Source organism: Eumetopias jubatus, unplaced genomic scaffold (assembly GCF_037043125.1).
Source record: "Eumetopias jubatus isolate StellerSeaLion01/CBP00866 unplaced genomic scaffold, mEumJub1_p1.0 scaffold_16, whole genome shotgun sequence".
NCBI lineage: Eukaryota > Metazoa > Chordata > Mammalia > Carnivora > Otariidae > Eumetopias > Eumetopias jubatus.
Window position 1 is genome coordinate 77,762,442 of NW_028274822.1, and position 22,823 is coordinate 77,785,264.

At 58.4% G+C, this 22,823-nt stretch overlaps 1 protein-coding gene across 3 annotated transcripts in view; it reads left to right on the plus strand.

Moving 5' to 3' along the window:
• PXN (paxillin) overlaps window positions 1–22,823 on the plus strand; it is a 47,844-nt gene that overhangs the window by 22,648 nt on the left and 2,373 nt on the right. Inside the window, exons 2-14 of one of the 3 annotated variants that reach the window (XM_088019579.1) lie at window positions 12,777–13,003; window positions 13,310–13,425; window positions 13,782–13,918; window positions 14,007–14,208; window positions 15,038–15,173; window positions 16,872–17,741; window positions 18,891–19,166; window positions 19,414–19,728; window positions 20,364–20,462; window positions 20,861–21,031; window positions 21,158–21,331; window positions 21,928–22,009; window positions 22,169–22,317. In XM_088019579.1, the coding sequence (XP_087875705.1) occupies window positions 12,777–13,003; window positions 13,310–13,425; window positions 13,782–13,918; window positions 14,007–14,208; window positions 15,038–15,173; window positions 16,872–17,741; window positions 18,891–19,166; window positions 19,414–19,728; window positions 20,364–20,462; window positions 20,861–21,031; window positions 21,158–21,331; window positions 21,928–22,009; window positions 22,169–22,317 (2,954 nt within the window). The remainder of the gene's footprint in view (window positions 1–12,776; window positions 13,004–13,309; window positions 13,426–13,781; window positions 13,919–14,006; window positions 14,209–15,037; window positions 15,174–16,871; window positions 17,742–18,890; window positions 19,167–19,413; window positions 19,729–20,363; window positions 20,463–20,860; window positions 21,032–21,157; window positions 21,332–21,927; window positions 22,010–22,168; window positions 22,318–22,823) is intronic. The other 2 variants (XM_028116691.2, XM_028116692.2) reach the window with 2 other exon arrangements.

The window sequence follows — 22,823 nt, forward strand, 5'->3', positions numbered from 1 at the left end:
AGGTACTGTGAGTGAGGAACGGTGGGGTTCGATGCTCCTGGGTCATGCTGGCCTGCCCCCCGCCCCAGGTGGGCCTTCCCCACGGCCCCTCAGAGTGAGCAAGCATTCCCTGCCAACACTGTAGAGCCTGGCGTCCAGGGGAGTGAATGATAAAAATGGTCTACCTGAACAGTCACCCAAATCTTCCCTTCAGACCGTTGTTTCTATTAGAAGACATTCCCTATGGTTCACATCAAGCTTCCGAGCAAACTTTTGGAATATAATGTGTATGTACACTGGAGACCTCCTGTGTGATGTTTTTGGGCATTATGGCCGCCGGGCCCTGCAGTTGCCATCTGTCTTGGCTCTGCTGGGTTGGATTCCCAGGGCCTCAGAGTGTCTCCTGCAATAAAATCCAAATCAGCACTGAGGTGGATACTTTTTCCCCTTGTCCCCATCAGTCTCCTGGTGTAACCAGCTGGGCCTGGTGGAGGGAGGCCAGCCATGCCAAGTCAAGCTGGAGCCGTGGGACCCTCTCTGCCGCATGAGCCCTGGGGCACAGAGTCTCGGTGTCTCCTTGGTCGTTGTCTCAGCTCTGGGGTTGGTGGGCTTCTTGCAGGCAGACTACAGGGTCTTACTTTGGTTCTGTTCCCACCCTGTCCTACTCTGCACCCTCATGTCTCTACATGTGAGCTCTGCCAGCGAGGCCGACAGCCCAGAGGTCTCCCTGGATGCTTTTTGGTCCTGGCAAGTCCATCTTTCCCGCCTTCTTTTCTGTTGTGGTTTCCCAGGGTGACTCTGGTTAGCCAAAGCCGGGAGGACTGTGGCCTGCATCTGCTCCCTCCCTGTCCAGGACGAGGCTGATTTCCTAATGTGGAGAGTTGGCAGGGATCTGGGCTTGCAGAGAAGTTCGTCTTGCCCTCCTCAGGATAATGGCTGGAGGCATCCTTCCTTTGAAGATCATTGACACCATCCCACCAAGCCACCTGCGAGTGTGGGGAGCTCTGGAGGGGCTAAGATAGGACTTAGGGCTTCTGTGGGTGTGATGGGCTCTCGCTCTTACTTAGGACGTGCCAACCATCAGTTGTGACACCAGCTGCCAGATGGCCTCTGGAGAGCTTTGTCTTGCCCAGAATGAAGCAGACAGCTTCCAAAATTTGTGAGACCAAGATGCTGGATGGCATGATCCCTCTAGGGAAGTGAAAGTGTCATTGGGGGTCGACTGGGGAACACGGGGGCAGCTGGCCCAGTCTCTCTCTCTCCCATCTGCCCCTTCTTCTCAGAGCTCTTGACCATCTCAGAGAGTGGTTCCAACTTTTGTTTCCACCAGGACATACTCTGCAGGTGACACTTAGGGCAGATGAGGATCACATGCTGCCCATCCTTCTTCCTGAGGGTGTGCCTGGGACTCTGTGCACTTCCCAGCAGATCGAGGGGTGCCTGGGTGGCTCAGTTGGTTAAGCAGCTGCCTTTGGCTCAGATCATGATCTTGGGGTCCTGGGATCGAGCCCTGCATCTGGCTCCCTGCTTAGCAGGGAGCCTGCTTCTCCCTCTCCCTCTGCGTTTCCCCTGCTTGTGCTCTCTCGCTCTCTGTCAAATAAATAAAATCTTAAAGAAAAAAAGAAAGCAGATTGAACACGTGGGTGGGACTGACAGTCATGGAGTAGTCTTGAACCCACTTGAGTTTATTTTCTAAAATTAAAAGCAAATCAGTTGCAAATGTCAATAGTTTATGAGGGTTAGCCGAGGAGGGCTGGTGGCACCCCTCACAGCTAAGAGCCAGCGTGAGAACCGGTGTGAGGCCAGCTCCTGACTTGGGCTTGTGTTTCCCCGGGGTGCTGGTGCACTCCACACCCTCTTGCCCCCAGTGGGAGGTGGGAAGAACATTTACAGAGGATGGATGGATGGGATGGATGGATGGAAGCTAGGGCCTGCCACTTTTTTTGCTGGGAAGAGTTAAATGCCTGGGTGAGACGTGGGGCTATCTATTAAAGGAAGACCTAGGGGCGCCTGGGTGGCTCAGTCGATTAGGCGTCTGATTCTAGGTTTCGGATCAGGTCGTGATCTGTGGGTCATGGGATCGGGCCCCGTATGGGGCTCTGTGCTCAGTGCGGAGTCTGCTTGAGATTCTCTCCCTCTCCCTTTGCCCCTCCCCCCACTTGCACACACTCTCTCTTTCTCTTTATTTCAAATAAATAAAATCTTTTTTAAAAAGATTTTTAAATGTGGGGCACCTGGGTGGCTCAGTCGTTAAGCGTCTGCCTTCAGCTCAGGTCATGATCCCAGGGTCCTGGGATCGAGCCCCGCATCGGGCTCCCTGCTCGGTGGGAAGCCTGCTTCTCCCTCTCCCACTCCCGCTGCTTGTGTTCCCTCTCTCGCTCTGTCTGTCAAATAAATAAAATAAAATAAAAAGATTTTTAAATGTATTTATTAGAAAAAATGAGTGGGGGGGGGCAGAGGGAGAAGCAGGCTCCCCCTGAGCAGGGAGACCAACACAGGGCTCGATCCTAGGACCCTGGGATCATGACCCAAACCAAAGGCAGACGCTTCACTGACAGAGCCACCCAGGCGCCCCTCAAAAAAATAAAATCTTAAAGGAAGACCTAGGTTGACTCTGGGTTGCAGAGTGTAGGCCAGATGTCTGTCTGTGCCTCAGTTGGCTGTTCAGCGAATTCAGTGGAGCCCTGATGATTCTCGTCCTGCCTTTGCCTGTTTCTGGTGAGGGATGAGGAGCCACTGATCTCTCTGTGCCCTCCAGACAGATGGCCCAGGGCCCTCCCCCTCATCCAGGTAAGAAGGCAGCCTGGCAGAGAAGTCAGAGGTCAGTGCTCGGGCCAGCCCTGCCTTGCGTCATGCCACTCAGATCTGGCAGCGGTCAGTGTGGCACGGGAGGGAAGCACTCGGGCGGGTCAGCCCGGCAGTGCGGTAGCCGGGACTGCGGCTCTCCCGCCTTCTCTGAGTTCTTGAGCTCTGAGGGCCCCCACCAGGGGCTCAGCAGTGGCTCAGGACCCTGCCTGAGACGGGGTGGGGGAGCGGGGAGACCAAGAGCAAGGGACTCACGAGGAGGCAGCGGTGGGGCAGCACCCTGTGGCCAGCCTTTTTGGATTGCAAGAGGGGCTCCGGAGACTGCTTTGGAGACAGGACAGTGGTGACAGGCAAGGGACGGCTACGGGAAGCCATCGCTCCTCTCCCAGTGGGGTGCCATGGAAAGAACCAGGATGAGCTCTTGGAGTCAGGCGGAGCTGCCCTCACGGGGACTCCGCTTGCCTGTAGAGTACGCTCACCGGACATCTCTGAGCCTCTTTGTCCTTGTCTGTAAGATGGGGCTGTGAGGCCCGTAAGGATTACTCCTCTCCCCCTCCCCCTGTCTGAGCTTCTTCCTGTCCCTGTGGCCCTGTCTTTGGGTCCCTTTGTGGCACTCTGCTGGCTTTGGAGCCTCAGTGGCAGGAGCAGAGGCTGCTCTGTCCTGGCCTTGCTCCTCTGGGAGTTCAGAGCCTGAGAGCTTCTGTGGAGCTTGGGCAGCTCCTTCTGTTGTCGCTATTCCAGGTTCAAAGCCACAGGGCTGTCAGACAGCTGTGACTTCCCGGCAGGCAGTAGAACTGGCCTGCCTGCCGTTGGGGGTGGGGGGGGCGGTGCTGGAGCCCTGCAGCTTCTCTCTTGCCTCTGTCCTTGCTAGGGAGTGAGTTGGAGGCTTCTGGGCTCAGCTGATGTACTCTGAGGAGGACTTGGAATGAACCCCAGGCACTGAGGGGTGAGGTCAGTGGTTTGCTCAGCAAGGAGGCCTGAGTTAGGGACAGGCCTGTCATAGCTCCCAAGATTCCTGGCCACTGTCCCTGGCTCCACCTCCGCCCCTCCCATCCTTAAGGGAGATGAAAACCAGTGATGTGGGTTTATCTACTGAGTGTGTCCTCTGTGTCACAGTGGGAGGGCCCAGGAGGTCCTCCCCAGCCACCATGGTGGCTTTTGCATGCTTTGTCATTGATTCCTCACCGTGTGTTCTCTTGAGTTATCGGAGTAGCTGAAGCCCAGAATGATCTAGCTAAATTGCCCACCCAGGCTGGTGAGTGGTGGAGACTCCAACCTATCTGCCTTGCTACTCTACTGGGGGGTTGGGGGGTGCTTCTTTCCCCTCTGCCATACTGCCCGGCGGGTTGGGATGCCAGAAAGTGTACAGAGAGCTATGTGACGGTCCCCACTCCCAGTGCCACTAGAGCAGCCAAATTTGTGGCATGGACAGGGGTGGCTTTATATGTGGATGGTGGTGGCTTTGTGGTCCTGCTGAAAATTGTTCACCACAGTCCCCAAGTGCACGTGCAAAAAGTCTCTTTGAAGCCTCACTTTTTATCTTACAATCCATTTGCATTTTCACCTTTGGCTCCATAAGGTAGGTAGCTTTGCTTGTTTTAGGGCAATGGTTTAAATTTCTTTCTCCTGAGTAAATTTGATCCTCAGAATATATTTATCCTGAGGTGGTTCCTGTGCCCCTTGACCTCCATGTGTCCCCTGGGGGGTACGGATAGCCTGATAGAAGATGGGGGGGGGAGGCATGTTTAGTATTGTGAATATTGGCACTCAGCTGGGGAAAGGGAAGAGGGCGCCCAGTTTGTCTAGAGAGGCAGGTTGCAGTGAGTATGCTCCAGGAGGAGGTGAAAGCTCTTTTGGGGCCATATTCTGAGAAGCTCAAGAACGCCAACCCCGGGGCTTCTGATTTTATCCTGCAGGCCGAGAGGGCCATCCGTGGCTGAGCATTATGACTCCCCCTTGCCTGGCACACATCCACTCACTGTAGGAGAGGCTCATGAGGGTATTTGTGCTGTGGATCTAGCGAGAGGGAAGGGAGTTCCTGCCCCAGGAACATAGGGTGTGTGGTCTATTGGGCAAGGCGACACACACCAAAAAGGGAGTTTCCCAGAAGTTCATACCGCTGGTGTCTGCTGAAAAGGTCAGAGTTGGGGAACCTGGGCAGGGGCTGCAGGCAAGGCTGAGAAGGGGCTGAGCCTGGATTTGGATGCTGGTCTCAGCTGTCAGTGAAAAGAAAGGAAGCCAGTAATGGGAGAAGCACCCGGAAAGGAAGAATTAATGCGCCAGTGAAGTGTGGGAGCCAGGGAGGGCCGCAGCTCTTAGGGTTGCTCTCAGAAAACCCAAAAGGCAGGAGGGAGAGAGCTGAATTCGGGCCCAATTGCCTGAGATCAGGAAGCGCTGGCCCGTTCTGTGGCCACCTCAGGCTGTGTTCATTGATCAGAACTTGACTGGCAACGAGTGGGTAACTATGGCTGTCAAATCCACAAACATTGCAAAGACCGTGGCTCATCCCTGCAACAGGCAAACTTTTGAACTTTCTGTTCGGGTCTCTGTAGGGCAGATGACTCACTTCTGAGCCCCTCCTAACCTCTGGTGGTGATTAGCGGGGCTGAGAGGCCCAAGGAGCCGCCCTGCCCTGCAACGGAAACCGACGACCGAGAGCCTGATTGCAGGAGTGGATTGGAATGGGTGTGGAAGAGCTAAGAAAATTTCCAGCACCTGAGCCTCTTGGGTTTGAGGCTCTTTTTGTTTGTAAATCGGTGTTAAAGGAACTGTAGGATGGGCCTGGAGTTGGGCCCTAGCATGACCTTAAAAAGCTCAGTCTTCTGGATGACCCGAAGAGGTGAATGAAATCTGACCAATGGAATGCTTCCACGGTGATTCTGGGACCGCTGGGGGAGGGCGGGGCCTACTGATCCCGGACGGAGGGATGAGTTACTGACAACAGAAAAGAGACTGCAGTCTGGCCAGCTCGTACCTGCTCCTGGGCCTGCTGGGAGGTGTGCAGGGTAAATCTGGGCGCCTCCTCCCATTTGCTACTGCCTGGGGAAGCCTCAGTAGCAGCCAGGGGCCTGATTAGTGGGGGGGCCCCTGTGTGGGGGCCTGGTGCCGATGGGGCCTGGTGCCCTTGGGCTTCTGCCGGGAGCTCAGGGTGACTTCTGGAATTGCCTTTATTCTCTCGAGTCTCTGGTTACCTGTGCTCTGTGACCTTGGGCACAAGCCAGGCATCCAGTAAAGGTGACCCAGCTGGCACACTCACGTTTTATCAGTTCCTGCAAGGAAGGACTCCTCGGCAGACAGGAAACCACCCTCCTCGGGCATGTGGGAAGCCCAGGGTAGAAGTGCCTTACCCCAAGGGCCACCTCCCAGCTTTCCCGGCAGCAGATTGGAAGACTCTGGCCTGCCCCCCTGGTTTCCCGTGTGTCACCCCCAGCCCACACTTCCTCTAGGGCTGAGACGGTGAAATGGCAGTTCCTGTTGAGTGAGGCATGAGTCAGCGAAGGAGAATGGTGGCTAAGTCTTCATAACCTCCAGGCATGGCTATGAAATATTTAAATGACACTAAGTATTGATCGTTTCTCATCCATCCCCTTAGGGAGAGCAGTTCCTGTCTGGGATTCAGATAATGGAATGCCTTGGATTTAGACAAACTCCAAAGAGCTCGGAGATGCTATATAAGTCTTACCTGAAATTGTGTTCTCTCCTCCCTAGAGCTTGCTCCCAAGGAATTGGGTTCTGCCCATTTTACAGACAGACAGGATGATCCATGTGGGTGGTTCGACGTGCTGCCAGGCACTGGGCCTGGAACCCTTGCATCCTGGCTCCTACTCTGCACTGGCTTTTCTCTGCTCACTGCTCTCTCCCCATCTTCCTCGTCCCCCTCACAGCCCACATCATTCCCGCTTCTGGGGAGAGGCATCAAGCAAGATAGACAAGGCCCTTGCTCTCCAGGGCTTAATTCTTGGCGAGGAGACGGTGGACAAGGACCCAAATTGGAAGGGAAGGCCCCTCCGGGAGAGTGAACTCCTAGTCAGGGGGTCCCTGGGCCTGGTGGGGATAGAGCAGGTCTGGCCTAACTGTGGCTTGGCCCTTACTGGTCACAGATCTGCTTTTCCTCCGAGGGCAGTTATCAGGATAAATATACCCAGCTCCCCATTCCTGGGGAGTTGCTCACTGAGTAAAAGTACCCCGCTGTGGATTAGATTACCCCTGCTCTGACTGCTCATGTGCTCAGGGCTGGGGGGAAGGGGGACCCGCCTTCTTGTCCTGCTTCCTTCCTAATCTGGAAGAGTCTCAGCGAAGGGGCTGAGATGAGACCATCTCTGAGCTGGTGGTCCTGCTGTTTACATAGCTCCTTCCTTAGGAAGGGCCAAGCCGCTCATTGCTTGGGCAGCTACTTCTCTGACACTTGAGGCCCAGAGCAGGTGGTCAGCGGGGGAGGGGGGGGTTAAACTTCCCTTGCCCTGAGTTCTGAACCCAGCAGGGTAGACAGGCCTGAGACCGGGCCTCTCTAGGACTTGTGGGAAAGGGACTTGCTGAGCCGCTGCTGTCTCTTGGAGTCCTTGGTATGGGTATGGTATGGGTATACCATACTCTTGGTATGATCTCATACCAAATGGCAGGGGTGGACAGCTGGCTGTGGACTCTGGGGAAGGCCCTTGTGCTGTGGCAGCCCCTTGCCTCCTGTGTTGGAGCTCTCGGGGTGGTGCTCGCTGCTCCTTCCTTCCGCTTGTCAGCTCCTAAGGAAACTGTGCCAGGCCCTGCCCTGGGGTGACGAAAGCTGAGTTAAGGCCCGTGGAAAGAAGGTTGGGGAGTGGAGTCTTGAAAAGATTGAGTTCTAAGTGCGGGCTCTCCTGGGCCAGGCCTCCAGAATGCAAGGCATTTTGAGGTGGGCCCTTCCTGAAGGCTAAAGGACCCCACCTCTTCTAGTTCAGCCCCCTGCTGCTGGTGGAGGAGTCGGGGTGTTACCTGCCCCGTCCATCCGTGGAGACCTGGTGCAGAGGCTTCTCCAGGGTGGCTTTCTTTTCCCCAGGGGGGGTGCCCCAAACTGCTCATCCTTTGCCTCAGGACTGGGATAGGAAGGGGAGGCGCTTTCTCTTCCCTTCCAGGGCTCACCATCTCTCTGGGAGCCAGCTCCCCTCAGGTTAGCAATTTACTGAGAGTGTGCTCTCTTCCAGGGACAGTGCTAAGCAAGCACTGTGTATCCATTTTTTCATGATATTCCTTGCTCCTGTGAGTAAAATGGTGGAATTCCCACCAGACAGACAAGGAAACTGGGGCACAAGAACCGTTAAGCAGCCCAGCTGAGCAGCTTGGCCGCCGAGCAGAATCTGTGCGACTCAGAATCCCCCTGTGCAAGTTCTAACATCTAGTGTCTTTAGAACCTGGGCGGAGAGAATGGAGTAGTCCTGGGTCCTCCCTCCCCCACACCCCCGCCCCCCTCCCCCACTAGAGGGATCCTGGTGGATGATAGACCTTTATCTCTTGGCATCTGCCCAACTCTGGTCTTGGCAGTCTTTATCACACACTCAAGAATGGCCAGGGCTTGGGTAGGAGGAAGCCAGGCTTGTGAGTCTAACTTGTTTTTATACTTCATTGGCGGTGGAGGTGGAAGGGGTTCATTGCATCTCTTTAGATTATTATAGGGTATCATGTGTCAGTGGGTCAGCCTAGGTCCCCCAGAGCCACAGTCTGGGGGACATGAGGAGGGCCAGGCTGCCCCTGTCCTGCATCCCCGGGCTGGTTTGGGAATGTGAGGGGCGCAGCTGCGGCTTGCGTCCTGGAATGCAGGCAGACCGGCCCCTCCATCCCCTCCCTCCCTGGGCAGCCAGACGGGGACGGCTGCGTCTTAACTTCCTCAGCCCCCTCGGGGCTGCAGACCCCGAGGCTCCTGCTCCCCGTCCCGCCCGCCAGGCCCGCAGGATTACGTTCGGCGGGTCGCTGGGGCCCCGGAAAGGGCCTCTTCGTCTCGGCCTGGCCGGGTGCGCCCTGCCCGCCCCGGCCGCCTGCCCCCGAGCGGCCTGCGGGTCCGAAGGCGCCCCTGATCTGAGCGGCTGCTTGGGCCCAGGCCCGGCCGCGGGGTGGGGACGGGGGCGCCCGCCGGCGCTGCGTCTGCGGAGGGGCACGCGTCCCTGGGAGTCTCCGGAGCCCCGTGGGGCTGCGTCACTCTTCGGCCGTGCCTTCAAATGTTCGTGTGCCCCAGACCTGGGTGGGAGGTTTGGCATCTCCTCGTGCTCCTCCCGTAGCTGCTCCGTCCCTCCAGCTCACCGAGCTTTCTCGGGGTTGAAATTTCCCCCGGGAGCCCATGGCCGGGGCTTCCCGGTCTTCCCCGGCTCGAAAATTCCGTGGTTGCGCGAGTTTACCTTCGGTTACGGTGCCTGCCGCAGGGAGCCGACGGCCCAATAGCGCCCTCTGGCGGGAAGCAGTGGATGGGCCGCACTCCTTCCTCGCCGGGGCGGAGCTGGGTGTCCTTTGCCCCTGGTGGGCTGGAGACTTTGCCCCCGGCCTGCCATCCCCTCCCCCATCTACCTGGAGAGGAGAACCCCCTCCCCCTGGCGCACACACATCGGACGGTCTCACCCAGAGACTTCCACTTTCTGTTAGGACATGCATCAGCGCTCCCAGAGAGACAAAAAGCCTGCAGCATCTAGGGTGGTTTCTTCCAGAAAAGGGATGGGAAGCCCCAGGGAGAGCTTCCTTCCGCAGGGTGGCTTGGGTGGTCCTGGTGGCTCTGACTTGTCCGCAAGGTTTCAGGCTTGGACCCAGAAACTTAATGGAGAAATGCTCAGGACGTTTGGAGCCTTCTTAGCTTGGAAGAAGGAGTGCCCCCCTGCCCCCCACCTTCTGGTACTGCCTCTGTGTATCTGGAGTGGATCCTACAAACACTAGGAGGGGGATGGTGTTCCTCCTTCTTTGGGGTCTGGGTAGAAGGACTCTGAGCCCGGCCGTCGGGTATTTAGAGCTAGGTACCAGGCAGTAGATGTTGCTGAAGACTGGAGGACCCACCCATGGGGTACTGCTTGCAAGTGGACTCCCCTGAGCACTCTTCCCTCTGCCACCTTTGGTAACTCAAGCAGGGGAGGAGTTTGCTGAGCTTGCAAGGAGACTTTGGCCCGAAACCATTTTGCAGGCTTTGGGGACATAGTGACCTTCTGAACCCATAGAAAACCAAAGTAGAGGCCAGAGGCCTCCTTGGCTGCCTCCTATATTCCTGGCTCCTTTCCCTGAGGCATTTGTGGGGAGCTCTGGGGAGACAGTGACACCACGTCCTGTGCAGTCACTGAGCAACGACTAAGGGTGCAGAGAGAGAAGGAGTGCCTCGTGCATGTGCTCTCCCACTCAGGCAGACACACGTTTGATGTGCTTTTCCCCTGGCGTCCACACACGCTTTACTCTGAATGTTACTTTATTCCTTTGCTTTTCTTGTGAGGGTTGCCCTTGTCATGTCTTGTCCAGATTCTACCCATAGAAGATGTAGGAGTGGTGAGTACTTTGCATCCTACCCTGACCTCCTTGGAGGAAGATGTTTTTCAGAATTTCACAAAACAAATGAGATCTGATATTTGCAGCTTCCCATGTCCTGTAGCATCTGCTATCCCATGTAGACCTCACACTGATACTGTGAGGTAGGAATTATGAATCCCAGCTTGCCAGGGCAGCTGAGGCTCAGGGAAGCGAAGGGATTGGCTGTGTGGCCGTGGAGATTAGATAGAGGAGCTCGGACTTGAACTCCTGGGACCTTTTGTTTCTGTCCCCCTAGGACTGCTCCTTCTGACCAACAGATGCATCGGTGTGTAAAAGAACCCAGTGAAATTGTAAACCAGACTTAGAGTTGGGGGAGGGGGAGGGGATTCGAGGCAGAAGGCCGTGGAGGCCCTCCCTCGAGGGTCTGATGGGATAGGTTAACCATTTGTCTTCTGTTGAGTGGAGCCTGAGAGCCCCGAGTTCAGATCCTGGCCGGGTCCCGTCAGCCCGCGTTGGCAGCCTGGGCACGTGACTCTGCCTCCCTGCGCCTCACTTTTACCCTCCGTGCTGGTGTTGCCGTGAGGAGGAAGGGAAGGAATGCGGGGTAAAGTTCCTGGGGGGCCGTCAGGCGCGGCAGCCCCTCCTGTTACTCCCACTGGGGCTGTACGTGGTGCCTGCTTGGGGGAGCCCTGTGGGGTTTTCCAGCTGGCTCTGCCTTTGATGGAAAAGGGGAGACCCTGCCCCTGCTGAATCGGGCCCAGGGGAAGTGGGGATGCCGTGTGAAGCCAAGGCAGCAGGTGCGGCCATTCAGAGGCCACTGAGATTGGCCCTGGACACTGGTTCCTTTTCCGTCATTACCTAGGCACACACTGATGGCCTCTAGTTCTGCTTTGCTAGAGACGGGAAGCCAGACTCTTATAGAGATCTGGAGGGGGAGAGGGCTGCAGGAACTGACTTTCCTCGGAAGTCAGGAGACCCTTATGCCGGGCTGCTGGCCCCAGGGTCCTGGGCCTTGTGACAAGCTCCCCTTCTGACCCTCTGGGTAAGAGCTGGGGGTAGGTGTGGCCAGCCTTGGGGGCGGGAGGGTAGGGCAGGCAGCTGGGAGGTGTGGGCCCCCCTTGCTTCCCTCTGCTGAGCAGGGGTAGGGTTGAGGACAGGGCGTGAAGAAGGATCAGCCCTGGGCCCTGACAGTCAGGAAGTTGTACCGTTTAAATATGACATCATGTTGTGATCACAGCAGACTCTTGCGGGCCAGATTTTTGGGGCTTGGGGCTACTGAAGAGCCAGACAGTCCTGTCTCTCACTGGCTTTGTTATCTGGGCAGGTTCCACCACCTCTTGAAGGCCCTTTCCCCGTCTGTAAAGGGAGGATCAGAATTCCAGCTTTTATCCAGTATTTTAGGATTCACGGAGAGACCCCATACACACAGTGCCTAGCATGGTGCCTGTTCTTAGGGATTGGTGTAGATACAGCCATTGCTTTCTGATAAATGATATCCTCGGCGCCAGGGACTGAGCATTTCTGACCCCCAGCAGGTCGGCATGGAAAGTGAGAGTGAGCAAGTCCTTGAATATGGTAGGAATGAGGGTGTGGTGTTGGGGCCAGGCTCTCTGGGCTGTGGGGCTGTTGAGGGTCTCAGGAGGGGAGGATTGAAGTTGAGGGGTTGTCGGCGGTTCCTACTCCTGCCCCTCCAGCTGTTCTCTTGTCTGGAGACTGGGGAGATCCAGGGTCCCCCTGTTGGCCGCCCGGAGCCAGGGTAATGGAAGCTTGCACTCGATTCGGCTCCCTTCTGCTGTTAAAAGCAAAGTAGCGGGGCCCTGGAGCCTTTGGGGCCAGGCTGCTTGCCAGGCTTCCGCAGAAACAGCCTACAGAGCAGTCCTGCCCCCTGCTCAGCTGAGGGGGTGGGGAACACTGCACCAGCCTTGACCCAGCCCCCACCTCCCCACGTACCTTACCCTGTAGCCCAGGGCCTCGGGAGGAGCATGGAGCCTGGGGTTTTGCTTCCACCTGGTCAGAAAGGCAGGTACCATACCCCAGGGACCACTCCAGTTGGGGGGGTGGTTTGCTGAGAAAGCCCAAGCTCCTGGAATTTAAGTGGGACCTGGCACTGCCTGGGCCCCTCCCCATGACGTGGGGCCCCTCCCGCCCATTCTCCCCGCCTTACCCTGTGGAGTCAGAGTGCCGAGTTCTAGGCAGGCATTTCTGACTTCCAGCCAGCCAGCTGCACAGCCCTGTCGGGAGGGAACGCAGGTGCCCGAGTGCCAGAGGTAGGAGAGCCTCAAGGGCAGCCCAGGAGCCTCCACAGCCCCTTCAGCCTTGGGCTGGGGAGAAGAGGTCAGTAGAAGCTGGTTCTTAGCCAGGCTGGTCTGGGCTGATAGCTTCCTGCCCCGAGGCTTCCTTCTCCCAGGGGTGGGGCAGGTGCTCAGAAGTCATTAACTCTTGGGTGCAGCAGGCCGGGAGGGCACTGCCCCTGGACGGTGTGTTCCCAGGATCCCTGGTTCCTACCAGCTCTGAGCGTGTTCTCTCTGCAGACGCCCTGCTGGCAGACTTGGAGTCCACCACCTCCCACATCTCCAAACGGCCCGTGTTCTTGCCCGAGGAGACCCCCTACTCATACCCAACTGGAAACCACACATACCAGGAGATTGCCGTGCCACCGCCTGTCCCGCCACCCCCGTCCAGTGAGGCCCTCAATGGCACGGTTCTTGACCCCCTAGACCAGTGGCAGCCCAGTGCCTCCCGATTCATCCACCAGCAGGTAAGGTGGGGACAGGGGCGGGGTAGACAGGGAATCGAGGCTTTGGGGCAGTAGGAGGTTGTCTGGCAGCAGCTTGGGGAGCCAGGAACGAATGGGATCAGGGCGATGGGGAGAGGGGCCAGGAAACGGCTGGGTCTCCCAGAGGCCACGTGAGGGGGCAAGTGACCAAGTATTAATCACCTGTCTCCTGGCCGGAGTGTGGGAATTCCCTGGTGAGACGGTCTGTGAGCAGGAGCCTCCTGGGGGTGACTCGGGCTGTTCCTGTTCCTCCCCTGGGGGAAGCTCTGAGCATTCTGTTCCCTGCAGCCTCAGTCCCCGTCACCCGTGTACGGCTCCAGTGCCAAAACTTGCAGCGCCTCTGTCCCCCAGGACGGCGCCGGCCCCCCGTGTTCCCGAGCCGCTGAGGAAGAGCACGTCTACAGGTAGTGATGCAGCCCTCCGAGCGCTCCTTCCCTGCCAGGGCCAGGGCTCCGGCCTGGCAGCAGCCGGCACAAGGCCCCGAGGCTGCTGGCCAGCTCATCCTGTCTTGGGCTAGCCTGGTGGCCTTAGCACTGCCATCCCCGTACAGTAGCAGGGCTGGGCTGTCACGTCCCCGTGTGTCGTTGAGGAACTGAGGCAAGACTTCCTTCCTCCCCTCTTCTCAGCACATCCCTTCCCCACTGTCCCATCTCTTGCTGGGGGAGACTTCACACCCGTGCCACCTTAATCCCCTGGAGTCTTGGGGGGGCTGCCAAAGCTGGGGGGTGCCTCTCACGGTGGCCTCCCCTCTGCCTCTCAGTTTCCCCAACAAGCAGAAGTCGGCCGAGCCTTCACCCACGGTGATGAGCTCCTCCCTGGGCAGCAACCTTTCTGAACTCGACCGCCTGCTGCTGGAACTGAATGCGGTGCAGCATAACCCCCCGGGCTTCCCTGCAGGTAGGACTGGCCCCCTGGGCCCACCTGCTGGCCTCTGGATCCTCAGAGGGGTCAGGGCTGAGCAGCCTTTCTCTCTCGCTCTTCCAAGATGAGGCCAACTCAAGTCCCCCGCTGCCTGGGGCTCTGAGCCCCCACTATGGCATCCCAGAGAATAACAGCCCACTGGGAGGCAAAGCCGGGCCTCTGACGAAAGAGAAGCCCAAGCGGAATGGGGGCCGTGGCCTGGAGGATGTACGGCCCAGTGTGGAGAGTCTCTTGGATGAACTGGAGAGCTCCGTGCCCAGCCCCGTGTGAGTATCACTGGGCTCTCCCGGGCAGGGGAGGTCTTGCCCAGCCAGCGCTGGGCTCCGGTGTCTGTCCGCTTGGCCCAGTTGTCACCCCTTCCCTCTGCCTGTTGTTTGCCAGGCCCTGGACCAGGCACTGGGGGGTTCGCAGAGTCCCATGGACACCCTCCCTGCCTTCAGTGAGCCCCCAACCATCAGAAAAGATGACATTGTGCATGCCGAGGGTGCCGATAGCTTAGTGGCTATCTGTGCAGGGTCTGGAGCCACGCTGTAAGGGCTCGGATCTTGGTTCCGTCCTTACTGAGCGTTGTCTCTCAAGCCTTAGTTTTCCTGTGTGTAAAACGGGATAAAGAGATATGGGATAATGGCGGTAAGGCCACCTGCCTTGATGGGATGAGACCCAATAATACACGGAAAGTTTCTGGAATGGTTTCTGGCTCAGAGCACACAACGCACATGGATGGTTGGTGGTTACTGAATGTTAGCCCTTCTTGGTGTTACTGTGTTGTTGGAACAATCTCACAGGTACATCATGCGGTGTTGTGGGGGGACACACGTGGTACTTGGGCTGGTTTAACAGGCGAGCTTGAACTCGGGCTGGGAGGGCCAGAGCTGTCCTCCTGAGCAAGGGGCCCGTCGAGCTGCCCTCTTCTCCCACCTCCTACCTCAACTCTGTTCCCATGGCTGTGATCGGGAGCTGGTGGGCTTCTCTGGAGTTGGAGGGGGGCCCCCATGTGAGAGCTGAGATGTTGAGACCCTGGAGAGGAGAGGACCACTCTGGGGGAACACGGAGCTGGCCTCTGGGGTCCCCACTGATGCCGTGCCCGCCCTGCAGCCCTGCCATCACTGTGAACCAGGGTGAGATGAGCAGCCCTCAGCGAGTGACCTCCAGCCAGCAGCAGACACGCATCTCAGCCTCCTCAGCCACCAGGGAGCTGGACGAGCTGATGGCCTCCCTTTCGGATTTCAAGGTGCTCCGAGACCCCTCCTCTTCCCTGCCCCCACATTCTTCTTCCCCTCTACCTCAGCGTGAGTAGCTGGAACTCGGGCCCTCAGTGTTTGGGTGCCTCACCCTGAGCCAGGGACCCTCCGGGGCTCTGGCCTTGCCAGGATGCTGGGGAGGGAGGGTCAGACCAGGCCTTATGGGGACTGGGCTGCCTCATGGCATCTGAGGGCAGAGAAGCACTTAGCAGGGAAATTCCTTCCTCCCGGGTTGCTTCCAGCTCCCAGCCACCCAGGCGAGGGGATCAGGAAGCTGGGACAAAGGGTTCTGTGTTGATGGTTGCTCTTTGCGGGGGAGGGCATTCTCTGCTGGGCCGTGTGGGCCTGGGATCCTATGCCTGAGAGGTCATTTGCCCTGGAGCCCCATCTCCCACACTGGCTGTCTGTCCTCAGCACATCCCTTTTCTGTCTGCCTCTGGCTTCTGAATGCACAGGTCTCCTTTACCAGCCTCCCTCCATCCTTCCCCCTTCCCTCCACAGGCCTGAACCCCCACAGGTTTTGTCTGTGGGAAACCGAAACCCCTCAGGCTCCTGGGCCAGTCCCGCATGCGGCATCCCTTCCCCTCCCGTCCTGGGCCTCTCAGGCCTGCCAGACCCAAGATGTTTTATTTAGAAGATGCAGTGCCTGACTGATCTCCAGCAGTTGCTGACTTCACCCTTCCACGTGGGTCTGCCTGAGATCTTTGGGGCATGCAGTAGGGAATCTGAGAAGGGGAGCAGGCCATCTGAGTGCTCTTGGCCCTGAGGGTACCTCCAGGAGTCCCTCCAGCTGGGGTTTCACAGTGGGGGATGGGAGCTACCTGGGCTTGTGACCCTCACGTGCCAGTGGTTGTGGGTGGTGAGTGGCCACCATCAGAAACAAATCCCTTGGGCTTTGGTGTTGGCCTTGGGGAGCCCTGCGCTACCACCCTTTAGGCTGTTTTTACCCTTTTTTTTTTTTTAGATTATTAGAGAGAGAGAGAATATGAGCAGGGGGAGGGGCAGAGGGAGAGAGAGAGAGAGAGAGAGAGAGAGAGAGAGACTTTCTGCTGAGCGGGAGCCTGATGTGGGGCTTGATCCCAGGACCCTGAGATCATGACCCAATCTGAAATCAAGAGTCGGACGCTTAACCGACTGAACCACCAGGCGCCCCTGTTTTTACTTTCTGAGACAGCCAGCGTTGCAGTGCCCACAAGAAGGTGCGCTGGTTGTAGCTGTGCTCCAAGATGAAGGTCTTGGGGGACCCAGGAAGGCTAGGATTGTCTGGGGGAGACAGCCAGGTTGAGCAAAGTTTGGAGGAAGCAGAGCAGCTGCCTGCGGCCGACTCTCTCTCAATTAGTGTTTGGGCTGCCCTTCCTGGTCACTGTCTCCCGTGGTCCACCCTCTGTAGCCTTTTCTCCCTTGTCCCTACTCTGACTGGGGTGGCCCTACAGGCGTGGCTCAGTGGCGGCTTTCTACTGCCTGGGTTTGATGGGGGCCAGGGATGTGGAGCCCAGGAAAACCTTTGTGGGGTCTGGGTCTTTTTCGCAGGCCAGTCCCCATGCTTCAGGTTCTCAGCCACCTCAGTCTGGTCTTGGTCACTGTCGATTGTGGCTCTCAGAGCCCTCAGGCCAAGCCCACCCTTTGCAGATAGCACCTCTCCTCACCTCTCCCATCTCTCTCTCCTCTCCTTTCTGCCTTTTGTCTAGACCAGCTCCTCTGCTGTGGCCTTGAGCTCCCTGGGGCTGCCTCCCAAACCGGCTCCATCCCCACACCACATACCTTCTCCTCCTCCTCCTGGGCTCTCTGTATTCTTGCCATCCACTACTGAGCTCCCCTCTGGAGGCCATGCTCCCACCCAGGAGATCCTCTGCTTGGAGGACCAGGATAATGGGTGGGGCCTTCTACCTCCTGTGGCTCCCAGCTGGCTTGATTTGGCTGGCCTCCAGGCGACACCTGACACTCCCGGCTCAAGGTCTCCCTCTGTGGAGGGTTCTCTGGGGCCGTTTGATGCAGAGAGCCAGGCTCAGGTTGGGAGAAACCTACCAAACCTTACAAATGAGCTTTCCAGGGCGCCCCCCTGCCACACACCACCCCGCCAAGCTGGGTGTGCAGGTTCCCAGGAGCTGTTGGCTAACCCCTTGTACCCAGAGGAAGCCATGGCTGCCGCTCGGGAGCAGCTGTGGGCTTTGGAGGTGCCCAGGCCTGAGATCCCCGGCGGAGCCACACCCAGCTTCCAGGAAGTACCTGAGCCAGCTGTCGTGGCTGGGGACCGGCAGGCTATCTTCCCAGACACCTGGAATCTCACAAAGGAATGTGGACAGCGGGAGCGGAGGGCAGAGCCAGAGCCAGGGGAGCCGGAAAGCAGCCGCCCGGCCCCAGTTGACGAGGAGCAGTTAGGTGGACAGACACCCATGAGGGGAAGGCTGGTCAGGCCCACCCAGGGACCCGACACCCCCACGCGGCCAGAGGGCGCCACCGAAGCTGCTGCCGAGGCCAGGAGGGGACAGCCGGAGCTTCCACCTGCCATGGTCATGGACACGCCCAGCACGACTGAGAGGATTTGCACCTCTGGCCAGGCAGGCGCAAGCTTCGCACGGCTGCCGGGCATGGCCATTGGGCGGGCCTGAGTGTGGGCCACGCCTGGCTAACCGCATGTAGCCTCCCACTCTGTGCATGTCTGCTTGGGCGGCAAACCCAAGATCGCGTGGCCTGTGACCCTGATGACCAGTGTTCAGCAGTGGGCTCTGTGGGGCCAGTGGAGCCTCTGGGCCCTGGAAATTCTCTTAGTGACAGTCCGCCTCCTGCTTGTTTGAAGGCTCTTTCCTCTAGATGGACTACCCCTGAGCTCCTGACGTGATGTGTGTGAAATGGTTAAAAGCATGGGCTTTGGAACCAGATAGTACTGAATACAAACCACGCTTCCAGTACCTGCTGCCCTGTCTGACCTTGGGCAAACCCCTACCAGCCTCAGCTTTCTTATCTTAAAATGGGGGTAATAGTAAGGAGGCCTGGCGGGCTCAGTCAGTAGAGCGTATGACTCTTGATCTCGGGGCCGCGAGTTCGGGCCCCATGTTGGGTGTGGAGCCTACTTAAAAAATAGAAAATGGGGTGATAATAGACCATTTCCCCTGATCATTGTCCAAGGATTAAATGAGGTAATGCCTGTAAAGTGCTGAGAACACAGCACATGGTCTTCAATAAGGCATGGCTGATGTTATTGTTCTTATTTGCTTCTTGCTCGATTAAAATTTTATGTCCTTTCCAAAAAGCAGACTAGAGCAACAACAAAAAATCTAAAAGCACTACAAATGAGCAGGTTATAATAGACACCAGGAAAAGAAAACTAATTAAAAGATTTACTGGCAGGAAAGATCACATTTTTCTACGACAGATCAAATAAAGAGCCTTATGCCTTTTCAAGAATATCCACTTACGTCCTTTCAAAGAATCTTGGAATAATCAGCCAAGAAAATACTTTAACCCCATTTCAAGGATAGAGAAGCTGAGGCCCCTGGAGGTGAAGTCCTGCCCAATGTCATTGCTGACTTGGAGGTGAACGCTGGGTGGAGGGTCGGCTCTGCCCCCTGCCTCCACCTCACCTCTGCTTGGCTCTTCTCTGGCAGTCTTGTTCTGCCCTCTCCTCCTGCCCGGGGCACCTGTGTGTGGACTGAGCAGCCTGGGCTGAGCCCAGAGTGGGACAGTGACAGCTTCCCCCTCCCCCCCAGATCCGCTCTGTGATCAGGAGGAGCCGGGAGACGGGCCGCGCACACCCCATGTCCCGGGAGCCCTCCCCTCGCCGCCGGCTGGACCCCGCCACCCTGAGCAGAATCCCCTCCCAGGAGCGGCTCATCGCAGAGCTGCAGGGTCGGCTGGACATCCAGCCGGAGGCAACCGGGGCAGCAGGGGCAGCGGGGGCCCCCGCCGAGGACTGGCTGACCGAGGGTGTCATCATCACTGTGAAGCCTCGTGGGAGGCGGGCTGGGGGGCAGCTTGTAGAGAAGGTAGCAAGGAGGTGCCCGGGGCTGGGCCAGGGCCAGGGCCAGACCAGGAGGCTCTTGCCCAGGATGGCTGGAGGGGAGATGTGGTGTGTGAGGGAGGGCGGGGGAAGGGGTCCTGCAGCCTGTGGCCTGGTGAGGCTGGCCTCACTCTTGGTGCCAGGATGGGAAGGCCCAGGGGGAGCCTGGGGGATGGCGCCGTTCCCCGCTCCTCCGCTCTGTTTCATCTCTCTCCCTCCTTTCTTCTGCCCAGGTCGTCTTCCCTCCCGGCTCCCCTGTTCCCCTAAGAAGAACCTTCTCTGCTCTGGCTTCTCCTCTTTCTCCTGTCCCTTTGCTCTGGCAGCACAAAGACGCCTCAGCCCGCAGCCCTTCTCCCTCGCCCAGCCTGCCTGCCCCCTCCTCCCTGGGGCCCTCCACTCTTGCCCGAGGTTCCCCTGGGGTCCTGAGTGCTGCAGCAGGGCTTCGGGAGGAGGGTGTGCGGGGCCCCACCCCTCCCGCTCCTACACCCCACACTTGGAGGTCCGTGGGCTGCCAGACCGACGAGGACCCGCTCTTCCCCCCGATGCAGGCAGGCCTCCCTGTCCCCGTCCCGCCGCCGGGGCCATGTCCCCACTCTGCACACTTGCGGGCACATAGACACACACACACACCCCCTCTGGCCCTCCGTCCACAAGTCAGGACAGTACCACCGCCCTTCCTTAGACCTTGCCTTGACGCTGGACCCTCTCTTAACCTGCTGTCTGTACTCCCAGCCCCTTGATACCCTGTCCGCCTCCTTCCCAGTGGGGCTTCTCTCTGCCTGCCCCTTCCACATGGCCCTTGGTCCTGCTGCAGGTTCCCCTGAGGAAGCCATTCCCAGAAGGGAAGCCAAACCTACTCCTCCCCTCCAGCCCCCAGGCCAGTACCCGGAAGGCCTCTGTGCTCTCAGCCCCACTTACCCTTCCTTTCCTGTGTCCATGCCTTTAGTTGGCTCCCCTTCTTATCCTTCTTCATCTCTCCCTGGGCTGCTCTCTCTGGGTCATTTTTCTCTAGACTTTTCCTCCTAATTCTGGTACTGCCAGTGGTGGGGGGGGGGGGTGTGTGGGGGATCCTCTTATCTCATCCTAGATTCCCTTTTGTGAAATGGTCCGATACCGAGGTCTCTTTCTCTTTCTTCCTTAATTAAAAACAGTTTTCTTGTCCTCGTTTCCTCCCCTATCCAAGATCCAGGGCCTGGAGCAAGTGGTGGATGGAGAAGCGTGGGCGGCCAGCTGGCCTCTGAGCGACAGGCAGAGCAGTCCCGAAGGGCAGGACAAGGGAGGGGTCAGTGCCGAGGCTGGGGGCCTAGGGTCCTGCTTGCCTGTGTTCTGGGCCTTGGTCAGGCCAGTGGGGTGCCTCAAGCCCCTCTGACCGCCAGGATGTCTTGTGGATGCCACTCCCACCCCCCCGGGCTCCGGGCTCCGGGCTCCGGGTTCCGGGCTCCGGGCTCTGGGTTCTGGGCTCCGGGCTCCAGGCTGCGGGCTCTGGGCAGCGGGCTCCGGGTTCTGGGCTCCGGGTTCTGGGCTCCGGGCTGCGGGCTCCAGCGGCCCTGGAGGAGGTTGTACTGCTTGCCTCCCTCAGCCCCTCTGTCCCGGAGGGAGAAAAGCCCCCGGTGCCGCGGTGCTGCGAGACCTCATCCCCAAGCCTGGAAGTCCTGACTGCCTCTCTCCCTGTCTCCACAGTTCATGGCCCAGGGGAAGACGGGGAGCAGCTCTCCCCCTGGGGGGCCCCCGAAACCTGGGAGCCAGCTGGATAGTATGCTGGGAAGCCTGCAGTCTGACCTGAACAAACTGGGGGTCGCCACGGTTGCCAAAGGGGTCTGCGGGGCCTGCAAGAAGCCCATTGCTGGGCAGGTGATGAAGGTGGAGGTGGAGCAGGGGAGGGAGCTGCAGGTGGCCGGAACTTGGCTCCTCTGGGGAGGGTGCTCTGTGGCAGGCCAGGGCCCTGAGCCTCGAGCCTCGTGCCGCCTCCTTCCCCAGGTTGTGACCGCCATGGGAAAGACGTGGCACCCGGAGCACTTCGTCTGCACCCATTGCCAAGAGGAGATCGGATCCCGGAACTTCTTTGAGCGGGATGGACAGCCTTACTGTGAAAAGGACTATCACAACCTCTTCTCCCCGCGCTGCTACTACTGCAACGGCCCCATTCTGGATGTGAGTCCCCGCGGCTGGCGGGAGGCTGGCGTACCGCCCAGCTCTTCACCGTGGCTCTGGCCATTTCATGGTCAGGGGGGCCACTCAAGCCCGAGCCCGAGCTCACACAGCTAGGAAGTGGTGGGGCTGGGATCCAAACCCAGGCTGGATGCAGGACCCCTCTGCCTCTGCCTCCCTTCCACCTCCCATCCCAGATTCCCTGCTGCGGACACTCCAGGGCTTAGGAGCCCTGCGCTGATAAATGGAGTGGAGTGCTGGTTCCCTCCCTCTCCTGCTGTGAGATGTTGAGAGAAACGCTCAGCCTCTTGGAGCCTGTTTCTCCACTCATAAGATGGGAGTCGCAATAGAACCTATGACCTTAACCGCATGGGAAGATTCAGGGGAGAGAGTGTGTCTGGCATGTCACATCCTTCTATAAATTGGAATTCCTGGTGGTAATCAGAGCACAGTGAGCAGAGACTTGATCTCGGGGGAGGGGAGGGGAGGCGGGGGGTGGGGGGGGCGGTGGGAAGGACAGTCCTGCTGGTGAGTCTCTGCTGTGGGATCTGGCCAGTGTGCTGGCACCGGGTCTCTGATCTCACACTTTGCTCTCACAGAAAGTGGTGACAGCCCTTGACCGGACGTGGCACCCTGAGCACTTCTTCTGCGCCCAGTGTGGAGCCTTCTTTGGTCCCGAAGGTATGACTGGCAGGCAGACCACCTTGCTGCCCCCCCCCCCCCCCCCCCGCCCCGCGCCAGCGCTTGGGAGGCAGGGGCAGGAGATGTCGCTGCTGTTAGAGTCAGGATGGCTCCAGCTCTAGAGGCCCTCACTCGGCTCCCCAAACCCCTGCTTCTCAGGGTTCCATGAGAAGGACGGCAAGGCCTACTGCCGGAAGGATTACTTTGACATGTTCGCGCCCAAGTGTGGCGGCTGTGCCCGGGCCATCCTGGAGAACTACATCTCGGCCCTCAGCACCCTCTGGCATCCGGAATGCTTTGTGTGCCGGGTAAGGAGCTCCCTCATCTGGAGGGAGCTGGCAGTGGGCCGCTGGGAGAGAAGGTTCCCCCCACCCCCTTGTGCTCTCTGGATCTAACTTAGGGGTTATTGAAGGGGTGAGCAGATAGGGGATGTAATTCTTCAAGTCTAGTGGGTTCTGGGCCAGGGCTCACAGTGAGGCTGGGAGAAACCAAGGGGAAGGTAGGCATGTTCCCCAGCCTTGTCCTGTGTGGCAGCCCTGGGACCCGTCATGTTCAGCAGAAGGGCATATGAGAATGAAATGAGATAATGCAGTACCAGCTTCAGTGGAAACAGGCAGTGGTCTCCAGACTGTGTTCTGGGGGTAATGGGAGTCCACAGACGTTAGGGATCCAACAAGGGCTCTCGGACCAGATAAGTTTGGGAAACACTGCTCACCTCAGGACTTCTCAGTGACTTTTATACCCAAGTATGCAGGTTGGTTTCTGGGCACAGTGTTCAGCCACCTGCCCAGGAGTCAGACCTCTCTTTGAATCC